This window comes from Salvia miltiorrhiza, chromosome 1, assembly GCF_028751815.1.
Source record: "Salvia miltiorrhiza cultivar Shanhuang (shh) chromosome 1, IMPLAD_Smil_shh, whole genome shotgun sequence".
Taxonomy (NCBI): domain Eukaryota; kingdom Viridiplantae; phylum Streptophyta; class Magnoliopsida; order Lamiales; family Lamiaceae; genus Salvia; species Salvia miltiorrhiza.
The window spans coordinates 61,236,722-61,249,246 of NC_080387.1; the positions used below are offsets into that span (position 1 = coordinate 61,236,722).

The window sequence follows — 12,525 nt, forward strand, 5'->3', positions numbered from 1 at the left end:
ACCCAGATAAACATCACAAAATAGGACTAAACAAAACCAGCTGATTCCCGATAATCGATCTATGATTAGGCTCCAGTCCTGAACCCACGGATTACACAAGTTTAAAATGTATAAACTGTAGACACAAGAAAACCCTTGGAATGGATAGTAATTGAAGCTATACATTGCAACATGCATGATGACGGAAAAACTAGCAGAAACAAGAATCGACATTCGTAGATATAGAAGTTCATGCAATTTCAACACGTTTAGGAATATACTCCCTCCGTCCCAATATTGTTGGCCACATTCTTTTCGGCACGGAGATTAAGAAAGATGTAGTTAGTGGAGATTAAGTGTAATCCTTCAATTTAATGTATTTTGTGAAATTTAATTAAATTATTAATTAAGTCTTTCTAATATATGTCTTCTTCTTCTCCATTTTCCGGCGATAGCAACGCCGGCGCCGGCGACGCCGGCGATGGCGACAATGGCCCCAAATTTTCTGGCTATGTTTTGTCACCAAAAAACCAAAAACTAAAAAATCAAAAACCAAAAAATCAAAACCAACAGCCACCTCCAAACCCTAAATCCTCAAATCAACGTCGGTGTTGTGGCAAAATCCAGACCAAATTCGTCAAGCAAATCCAGAACCAGAGAACTAGACCAAAAAATATTCAAACCAAATTCGTCAGGCAAACCAAAAAACCAATTCAAAATCAGAGAAATTAAGCAGAGAAAAGGGCGATGACGACGGCGACAGCGACACCGGCAACCCTAGGCCCCCAAATCGCGCGGTGAGGGGGAAGGGTCGCAGCCGCCGCCGCCTGAAAGCCCTAGCTCCCAAATCGCGCCACCTCTTTAGTTGGAGACAGAGGGAGATGCGAGACATAGTGAAGACGCGAGGGAGATGGGAGATGCGAGATGCGAGACAGAGGAAGATGGTCGAGAGAGGCGGCGACCATGAGGGTCGCAGCGGAGAGAGGCAAGTGAATACGCGAGGGAGGGGGAGGCTGAGAGAGAGATAGAGAGAGAGAGCATGGGGGTGGCGAGGGGGAGAGAGCATACCGGTGCTGTTGTCGTCCGGTGAGGTCAGGCGGCGGGCGCAGGGCGACGGGGATCAGAAGGGGTGGGCGACGGGGGTGGGGGTGGGGGGAGGTTGTGCGTGCGTTGTGTGTGTGTATTTATTTAAAGAGGATTTAAGTTTAAGTAGAAATTAATTAATTGGGCTTAATTAAATTGAATGTTTCCATTTTAAGAAAGTGGCCAACAATAATGGGACAGACCAAAAAGGAAATGTGGCCAACAATATTGGGATGGAGGGAGTACTATTTATTAGAGTTACTTTATCTTTATATGGAACTGAAAAATCTTCTTTTACTTTATTAATAGAAAATTCTTCAACATTGAAGAAAAAACACAATAAAGTATCAATTAGGCTTGCCACGGTTAGCCCAGAACCGGCGGCCCGACCCTGAACCGGCCCGAAAGTCAACGGTCCAAGCTCGAACCGTTGACCACATGCCAATTCCGGGACCGGCCAGCCTAGACGCACGGTCTGGTTCAGGTTCGGCAGATGAGAGGACCGCGGCCCGCTGGTTCGGCTCGGAACCGCCGGGCTCGACCAAATTTTTAATTTTTTTTTATATTTTATATTCAAATCCTACATATTTTAATGTAGGATAATTTTAACTAAATGTAGCTTCACTATTTATAGTGTACTACACATGGTAGATAATCCTACATTTTTCAATGTGAGATAATGTAGATTCACTATTTATAGTGTACTACACATGGTAGAGAATCCTACATTTTCAATGTGGGATAATTTCAACTTAATGTAGCTTCACTATCTATAGTGTACTACACATTGTAAAGAATCCTACATTTTTCAATGTGGGATCACTCAACCTAACTTATAAATATATAACTTATATTCATGTAATATATAACTTATAACTTATAAATATATAACTTATAAATATGTAACTTACAACTTATAAGGTCTAGGGATCAATTAGTTATTTAGTTAGTATTAGTTAGTTTACTTATTCAATTTTGAAGATTATGTAATTTGTATCCTTGTAATATTTTTTTGGTACATAGAATAAATTCAATAAAGATATCTATTTTTATGAATTCATTTGAATCTTTGATTCTCAATGTGTTAATTATTTTTCCTTTATTTTATTTCAATTCAATTGTCATTTAAAAAAAAAGATGACATAAAAAATATTGTTATATTATTTAAGATTTTTAAGTTGAGTAAATTTGAAAATTATTTTACTTGGTAACTTGAGTAATTACAAGCTTTGAAAAACACAACATATATTTAAAAATTATATATTTATATGACAATAGTATATAAGTTATTAAGTAATTTAAGACTTTAAGTTGAGTAAGTTTAACATTTTAAGTTTTTAACATCATAATTTATAAAACTATATAGTATAAGTTGAGTAATTTTAACATTTTTTCAACATTTGTAAAGTAAAAACTATTACATGAATATAAGTTATAAGTTAAAAGTTTTATATTTGTAAGTTATAAGTTATATATTACATGAATATAAGTTATATATTTATAAGTTAGGTTGAGTGATCCCACATTGAAAAATGTAGGATTCTTTACAATGTGTAGTACACTATAGATAGTGAAGCTACATTAAGTTGAAATTATCCCACCTTGAAAAATGTAGGATTCTCTACCATGTGTAGTACACTATAAATAGTGAAGCTACATTATCTCACATTGAAAAATATAGGATTCTCTACCATGTGTAGAACACTATAAATAGTAAAGCTACATTATCTCATGTTGAAAAATGTAGGATTCTCTACCATGTGTAGTACACTATAACTAGCGAAGCTACATTTAGTTGAAATTAACACAAATCATTCAATTTCATTAAAAAGAATTCAAAAAAAAAAACCCAAAAATCGCCGGTTTTTGGCCAGGCCCGGAACCGGCGGTTCCGGGCCCAAAAATCAGCCCGTCCAGAGACCCCAAGGGCTGGTTCAGGTTCGAGGTTTTGGCCGGCCCAGAACCGGTGGGCTGAGGCCCGGTGGCAACCCTAGTATCAATGCAGTTTCTAGAACTATAAACACAAGAAAACACAAGAAAAATGTATACCCAAGGCCTTTCCAGATAGACGGAACGTGAATGCATTTGAACCTGAAATTATAAAATGTAGAAATCAGTATTTATAAAAAAAAAATTGAATGACTTAGAAAAATGTAAATTAATAAAAAAAATGAACCATACAAATTGCGGCTTCGTAGAGCTGCAACCAACTAAATCCTCCATTTTTTACTTCCAAATCTATTTTTAGATCACGCAGCAATTTATTTTTCCAAATATGGTTGCTTGTCAAGAAATTCACAAACCATTCGTTGGCTCCAGCAATTTTGATGATGGATTTGGCTTCCATCCACTTAGTCACCTCGGTCCACACATCCTTGTCCTCCCAATCGCACATCCTTGTCCTCCCAATCGATATCAATATCGACATCTACATCCTTCCTTTTTCTTTTTCCCCTATTACATAAATACAAAGATCACATAAGCAGAAAATCTAATAAAATTGGATCAGAACAATATTGTATATAAAATGTGTTACATTGTATAACTATTTTGTTTTTGGACAATGGTGTCTGATGACCTGTATCAATACATCAGTCGAGTTGCATCAATTCATTAGTAGATCTGCATCACTCTACAACAAACGATATAATACTTATGATAATGAACTGACATACAAATGCTATTTTTCTTTCTTACATATTTTTAAAGCATGTTCTATCATATAAACACTAAACCCTTGGGATGTATAGTAATCGAAGTTGTACATTGCAACATGACGATGGAGAAACAAGCTGAAACAAGAATCAACATCCATAGATATAGAGGTTCATGAAATTTCAACACGTATAGGAATGTACTGTTTATCAGAGTTACTTTAACAGTATATAGAAATGACACATCGATTCCCAAAAAAGAAAAAAGAAAAAAAAAGAAATGACACATCTTCTGCCGAAACCCGTCGTGAGACTTCCTGCAAATGATATTTGTATTTTCCTATGCCCTGCAATTAAAGTTAATATTAATGGCAAGTAATAAGGTCGAATCCATAGGGAATCGGTGTATCATAGTACTCGTGTCACAAGCTTTATATTTGGTTGCCCGTTTCTGGGCAAAGGTTTCACTCGTCAATCTGTGGCCAAACATAATTGAAATCTATCTATGGGCAGCATGTAAAAGCTGAAAGAGAAAACACAAGAGAAAAATCAGTAATAAAAAGAACCCGATCTGGGCATAGTCTTGGTTTGATATGGGGTAATTTTTTCGGTCATAGGTTCAAGGATTTTCATTGTGCGGTCACATCTTTGGTTATGGACAGTGGTAAAGCATAAATGAACGATGATCGTTTGTTTGGTGAATTATGGATTTTACCTAGAGATTGATCGGAAAAGTGAGAGTAGATTGTTGAGAGCACGAGAAAAGATTGTTGCAGTAGTATAAGTGTTGTCGTGTAGGGGGTCGGACTGGAACAGTACACCGCCGGAACTTCAACTCACAGACTGTCGAAGACTATGAACTCTGACAGGTGCGTCCATATTTATAGAGAAGACATGGGCTAGGGCTTGGCCCAGAACAGACGGCGGCTGAGCTAGGGTTTGCATGGTTGGTTTTTTCCTTCCATGGTGTGCCCTAGGATCTGCAGAGCCTCCGGTATGGTAAGAATCTCGGTTGTGGAAGGTAAGTGGATTTCCTTCGTTTTCTGGACCCAAGGGGCAGATTCTCCCGCCTGTGCTTATTCACTCCAGCTGTGCCCAACTTCAACTTCTCTCTTGGCCTTCTTTCCTTGCCTTCAATCCCTTGTTTCTGCTCATGTGGCTTCATCTGGGCCTCCTACCCAAACAAGACCCGATCCCACGCGGTACTCGATGTGGGCACAGTATGGTATGTGCCCTTGTCTGCAGTCGGGTACTTACCTCTTTCGTGGAATGGAGCCGGTCTCCTCCTTATGCCTCCTGTACACTTCTTGTGCCCAAAACATGCTCTCCCAGGACAAGCACACACAAGAACATGCAAAAAAACTCAATCTAAACCTAAAAACAGACACAAAAAGAGCACGGAAAATGGGCTCGTCATCTTCTTTTACTTATTAATAGAAAAGTCTTCATCATTGAAGAAAAACACAATTAATTAAGTAAACCGCAACAGCTCATCAATACCAAAGTTACAATAGTCAATTTTGCATTTTGTCACAATTTTAAATAATTAATAGTATTTCCTAATTTTAACAGAGATCGATAGCTTTGCCAAAGATCAGTACAGAATGCAAGGATTGAAGAATATATCAATGAAGAAAAAAACCAAATAAACTACATTACCATGATGTACAAATTAAGGCTAATACATCTGATTTATAATTTCGGATTGAAAGAGTAATACCTCTATTTTTTTTCTGAGATTTATATTATGGTTCGGCATAAAAGTGATTTCTGCAATCTACTAATACCTCTACTTAAGACTCTTTTCTTTCTCTCTGTAATCTACAACAAGCCTCTTTGTGCAATCTAAAATGTAATTGGATCAGTGTTATAGTTTGGCTTTCAATATGTGTTATAAAAGTGATTTCTGCAATCTACCAATACCTCTACTTAAGACTCCTTTCTCTCTCTAATCTACAACAAGCCTATTTGCGCAACCTAAAGTGTTATATATAGTTTGGCTTTCAATGTGTGATTATGAAACAAAGGTAAGCTGGATTTAAAGACTAATACCTCTACTTAAACTTTCTCCCAACTCCCGATGAAAAAACTCTGGAGCTAGAACAAGCCTCTTCTCCTCTATCTCTCTCTAATCTATAACAAGCATCTTTGAGCGATCTACAATATAACTGGATCGGTGTTAGTTTGGTTTCAATATGTGATTATGGAAGAAAGGTAAGCTGGATTTTTAAAAATACCTCTAGCTAAGCTTTCTCTCAACTCCCGATGAAGAAGTTCACTCCTCTCTTTCTCTCTGTAACTCCGTCTACCGAGAATATGAAACAAATATATGCGCACTCAATTGTAAAGTAGGCACGCAGCAGCAATGAGCCTTCATAGCAGAGGACAAATCAGCTGCAATGGGATCTGTAAGTCTGTTGCAACCGCATTTGCATGCAGCTCCGTGCAACTTAGTCATTTACTGTTAAGCCCCTCATATGCATGAGTTTGTTATCACTTCATTGAATATTTAACAATTTAAGAAATCTCCCGTTACAATATTCTGTTGGTTTTGTCTTCGCATTTCATTTATGGATATTTGACGGAAAAGATTGACACCGTCGAGTTTGGTTAATGGCAGTGGAAGTTAGTACCATAATGGAAATGAAGTGGAAATGGAGTTGTGACAATCTGCAAGAATAATACTCCCCCCGTCCCATTATTCATGGCTCAAAACTTTTCAGAGTTTAAATTTATTTAAGGCCATTATCTTAGGGCTATTTGCAAAAATAGACCACTATTTTTCGGACTTGCAAAAATAGGCCAATTATTTTAGTTTTTGATATTTTTAGGCCACATATGTACTCAATCAGGCTATTTTAGGCCACATTTTGACCCCAAAAAATGGCCTATAAATGCTGAATTGAGCTCAAATGTGGCCTAAAAATGCCAAAAACTAAAATAATTGGCCTATTTTTGCAAGTCCGAAAAATAGTGGCCTATTTTTGCAAATAGCCCTAAGATAATGGCCTTAAATAATTTTAAACTCAACTTTTCGGCATGGGTATTTAAGAGAGTTAAAGTAATTGTAAAAGTAGTAGGGACCACAAGATTAAGCTATTTCTTTCTACTATTTTATTCTTCTAAGTTCTAACTCCTTTTTCTTTCCTTTTTGCTCTATTTCTCTTATACATGCTTAAATTATTTTTCGTATTTATTGCATATTCTTTATTCCTCTGCCTTCGTTTGCTTCGTCAAACGACTCAAACCTATAGCCATTGCTCAGATTATTCTAGGGTGTTTGGCTAAGCTTATTTCAAAGAGCTTATAAGCTCTTGGAGCTTATAAGATATTTCAAGAGCTTATAAGATGTAATTTTTAAGAGTTTATAAGTTGTCAAAGTGTTTGGATAATTGAGCTTATAAGCTAGAGAGAGAAAATATTTTTTAGAGAGAGAATCGAAGAAAAATAAACTTGAATGATACATGATGAAAATAATAAATTACAGTTGAAAAATGTTTGTAAAAAGATTGTTGCATATGAGATTATAAAAAAATAAGTTGGGGTAGAGGAACTTATTTTTTTGGGAGCTTATAAGCTCTTGGAGCTTATAAGCTGTTTAGGAGCTTATTTTGCCAAACACTTTGAAGAAGCTTATAAGCTCCTAAACAACTTATAAGTTATTTTGAAGAGCTTATAAGCTCAGTCAAACACCCTCAAAATGCGCGCCTATGTATCGTTCAGTGATATCGAAGGATACATAGTCAAGGGGGATTTCGATCGGACCGCATGTCTAGTTCAATTGAATTCGTTAATCTTTGTGTTTTATCTTGCATTAGTGAAAACAACATTCATTAGTGAAATAATCGTCACATCTGATCAAATAAGTGAAATCACTATACTATGATGAAGATTTTTATATGTCTCACTATTACAAACGTAATAAGGATAAATTAAAAGACAAGTGTAATCAGTATTTGTAAAAGCACAACACTTTATTAGCCTAATGAAAGTGAACACTTTTGGATGGAAGGACATAATCGTATTCCTTAATATCTACAATTTTGGATTCGTTTCATTGCTTCAGAATTACTCAATTATATGAATAATATGATTTTCCTATCCAGGGAAAATAATGATAATCGTTATAATCAATGTAGAATACCTTATCTAGTACAAAAGAAATTAAAAAAGAAAAGGATGGCTTTTGGGCATGATCTATACGTTTTTAGGTGGATGTGACCAGAGAGCTATCAAAAGTGATCCCGCCGGGCCATAGATTTTTTGGCTTTGATTGTTTTGATATAACTCGAAAATTTTGGCTTGAAATGTTTTGATCTAACTCGAAAATTTGGGTTTGAATACAAGATAAAGTAATAGGGTACTAGTGGGTACTGGATAGTACCATAAGAGAGGAGAAAATTGTGGGGTAGCAAGGTTCCTGAGGTTGCTCCGTCACTCCCAAGAATCAGATAGTAGTTACATAGTACTCCCTCCGTTTCACTCTAATAGTCATGTTTTTTTTTTCGGAACGTCTCACTTCAATAGTCTTGTTTTTATTTTTGATAATGATTTTACACTACAAACAATGTCGTCTCACACACCTTTACACACTTTTACATTCAAAAATTAAGTTTTTTAATCTATGTGCCCAAAAGAAATGAGACTATTGGACGGGGATTGTGGGCCTCATCGATTGTTTTTTATTTTTATTGTTTTCTATTTGCATTTGTATTGCATACAAATATTTGTTTCAACCTTTCCTTTTTCAAATGTGTTTTTATCTTATTCCTTTTTTCGTCATTTTCAACTTTTTTTTGTAAAATGTGTTTTTGGTTTTCTAACTTTTATTTAATTTATTTTTATGTTGCAAATATTAAAATACATAATTATATATATATATATATATAAATAATGTATAAAAATAGTTATAATAATAAAGTCTATGAATAATTAAATATGAAATAGTGCTATAGTGAAAAAATATGAGATAATTAAAAATAAAGATTATTTTTTATGTGTTACTGTCTTACTGACTTGACACCACTATGAGGTATCACCATAATGAATGTTCGAATACTTCAACGGCTCTACATTTTCTAATCATATTTCATGTCATTTATATTTATTGAATATCCATAAATATTGATTATTTTTTTTTGGGGATAAATTAACAGTATTAAATATAAATATTAATCAATTTTAATACGATTAATGAAGTGGAATTTAGTCAATTAGAGCGGAAAACATTAATTGGGTCTTAAATCACACGAATTATCTTAATATTTGACAAAAAAACAACTCAAAAAAAGGGAAGAAAGAAGACTACATCCAAACGTAATCTTTCTCGTTTTTTATTTGCTGTACGTGTTTCAATATATCTATCGTCCATGATGCTTTGCTTCTTTCTACTGTTTCAATATATCTATCTTTCACGATGCTTTGCTTTAAAACTCGTAAGACTTATACTCCCTTCCCTTCGTCCCAACGAAAGCGGTGCACTTTTTTTCGGCACATGATTTAAGGAGAATAAATATTGTAGTGTAAAAGAGTGTAAAGGTGTGTGAGGCCACATTGTTTGCAGTGTAAAATTATTACCAAAAAAGGAAATGCGCCACTTTCGTTGGGACGACTCAAAAAGGAATACGCACCGCTTTTGTTGGGACGGAGAGAGTATAGTAAATATCATCTTTGAATATGGTTTTCAACTCCAATTAAGAGGGTGTTTGGCTAAGCTTATTTTAAAAAGCATATAAGCTCTTGAGTGTCTATGTTAGGGGGAGTTCGAGGGTTTTTTAGGACAGTAACTTAGATTGATTTGGAAATTAGGACAATAACTTTCGGACTTGTAAAAATAGGACACTAATTATTTTTTAGAGTAAAATAGGACATTAATTAATAAGTGTTGCATCCGCAGGACATTTTTTAGCCAATTATCGGCTGAAAAATGTCCTATTTTTACGACGCTTATTAATTAGTGTCCTATTTTACTCTAAAAAATAATTAGTGTCCTATTTTTACAAGTCCGAAAGTTATTGTCCTAATTTCCAAATCAATCTAAGTTACTGTCCTAAAAAATCCCTTGACTCTGTTAGGGGTGTATTTGATACTTAATCATAAAAAAAATTAATGACTTCACAATAATTTAAAATTTAAATAATTTAAAAATAAATAATTTCAAATAAATAAATTGATTTTGGGTTCTTACAAGTTAGATTTGACTTATAGTGAAAAGAATTAAGTGACTATCTATAAAATCAATTACAGTTTAACGATATTTAGGTAGTATATGCCATATGGTAAATATGATTAAGTTTTCGCCAGATGATTATAATTTAAAGTCAAAATTCTAATAATACAAAAAAGGTAATTTTACTGGGAGAGAGTGAATGAGCCCATGAAAATTTTGTGGGCAGAACTCCATATTATTCTCATATATAACATCAAGTTGAAGAGCTTAGACATCATTTGCACGCAGGCAAAGGTTTCCCACAGAGACACTTATTATGGATAAACGAGGTATAATCAAACGTCTGGAAGGTTCCGAGCTCCGGAATGGGCCCACAGAGGCTGTTGTAGCTGACATTGAGCATAATAATCCCGGTGCTCGACAAATCCTTGGGAATGCTCCCATAAATCTTGTTCTGGCTCAAATCGAGGTTGGTCAACGAGTCCGAGAAGTGGAGGTTGGAGAGATCGAAGTGAAAGTGATTCCTGGAGAAATCTCCGACAGCCAAGCGCTTGCTCTTTCCGAACAAGAAGGAGATGTCCCCTTCTAGATTGTTCCCCGAAACATGGATCTCCGAGAAGTTGGCATTCCCCAACTTGCTGGGAATGGGGCCTGAAAGCTGATTATAGGAGAGGAAGAGATAGATTTGATGATTCCTGAAATCCGCGAATGTTTCAGGAATGGCGCCGGTGAGTCTGTTTCCATCTAGAAGGAGGCTTTTGAGTTTTGGGAGTTGGGAGAGAGAAGGGGGGATTGAACCAGTCAATCTGTTGTATGATAATAAAAGGAACTGTAGCTTTTTGAGTTTGGTGAGGAAAGCGGGGAGGGGGCCCGTCAGAAGATTGTATTCAAGATTGAGGAAGAAAAGGTCGGAGAGGTTGGAAATGGTGGTGGGGATGAGGCCGGTGACGTTGGTGTTGCGGAAGGTGAGGCTCTGGAGGTAGGGGAGGTCGCCCACGGCAGCGGGGATGGGGCGGCGCTTGAGGTTGGCCTCGGAGAAGTGGAATACGGTAATACGGTTGGCTTTGCCGCCGCATCCCACGACCGTCCATTGGCAGCAGTCGGTTTTGGGGTTCCAGGAGGCGAGGTCGGAGGGATTGTGGAGCTCTTTCTTGATTTGGAGGAGGACTTTCTTGTCATCTGGGTGGCATTTCTCTGATACTGATACTGAGAGTGAAACGAAGAGGAAGAAGAGCATCTCAATTTGTGAGCGTAGTGGTTGGATCACGTTTATAGTATTTAGCAAGTGTAAGTAAGTCGAGTAAAAATATGTAACTAGATCACGTTAATGTTACTTTGTCTTGTCACTTGAAGAAAATATCTTCATCGATCGATTTAGTGTGGCTACATGTGATCTTGCTAAAAAGCCAATTTGTGATTATGGACCACATGCACTGTAGCTATTATTGTTATTTTATTTTGTCTAGCTGTCACTGAAAAATAAAATATTTTCATTAACTTTACGGAGTAGATGTGTGATTTTGCTAATTCCAATTCGGGGGGACCACAAGCACCGTTCTATTGTTGGAAAAAATCAAAATTCAATCGAATTCAACGATAGAACGTTTTCTCATTTGTGTGGATGAAGATATATATGGCTGCTACCCCAACAATTTTATATTGTTTGGGCGAAGGCTGCCTTTTATCTATTCGATTGAAGGCCTTTATAAATGGGATTTTTTTTTCATTTACCCCCCCCCCCCCAGAGAGGAAGGAATTCTAATAAAAATCAAAGTTATTATGATAAATGAGAATCAAATTTCGTTAATACACGGGAACATAATTCTTGTTGCATTTTATAATAATTATTTATTTGTATTTTTACATTTTTTCACAGTACTAAAAAATTTGCTCATAGCTGCAATTTTAAACCGTAGACTATGTGCATTCTACACTATAGAGAAATCATAGTATATATAAGATGATAAATATAAGAGTGCAAATATAGGTGTTGTGTGCATTTACAAAATTTGATTTTCATTAATTTTAATAATAATTTTAGTTTTAATGTTAACCCAATCATATATAGCTCAACGAATCAAGGAGAAAGTTAGCAATATATATATATAGCTTTTCAAATTCATAGAGATAAGTGCTAAACAGGAATTTGTTATGGATAAAATTCACTTAAAAAAAACACTAGATGTATATTATGACTTTATGAGTTGGACCTTTCCTTCGTATGTTAACATGTGAGTATTTTGTTTGCACGTCCGAAGGAAAGGTTCAAATCATAATTAATTATACGACATGATAAAACCAAAGAAAGTGTTGTACTTAATTATGATCCAACACCACTCAGCCACTGAACAAACATTCATTGAACTCATGTTCCAAATGCTTCATGTGGAATTCATGTTATAGTACTATATAATTTCGACCAAACTTGTGCGTAATATATAATATGCTCTATTTGCTAACCTAGGTATAATTTTTGTCAAAAGAATTGAATAACTAACTATACAATCAGTTATACTTTAATGATGTTTAAGGTTGTACTCCCTCTGTCCCGCGAAGCTTGAGCAGTATTTTTTTTTGAGTTGTCTCGCGAAGCTTGAGCATTTTTTTATATGGTAAAAGTTTTTATCTTTGTTCACTTTT

General features: G+C 35.6%; 1 protein-coding gene across 1 annotated transcript; it reads right to left on the minus strand.

The window, feature by feature from the left end:
* Window positions 1-10,085: 10,085 nt before the first annotated feature.
* LOC131001207 (polygalacturonase inhibitor 2-like) lies at window positions 10,086-11,227 on the minus strand. The gene has a single exon (XM_057927529.1). It carries the CDS (start codon window positions 11,120-11,122, stop codon window positions 10,160-10,162), a length of 963 nt encoding a protein of 320 aa, XP_057783512.1. The 5' UTR covers window positions 11,123-11,227; the 3' UTR covers window positions 10,086-10,159.
* Between the last annotated feature and the right edge of the window lie 1,298 nt (window positions 11,228-12,525).

Excerpts from the sequence above, each read along its gene's own strand:
- LOC131001207 (XM_057927529.1), bottom strand. The coding sequence starts at position 11,122 with ATGCTCTTCTTCCTCTTCGTTTCACTCTCAGTATCAGTATCAGAGAAA.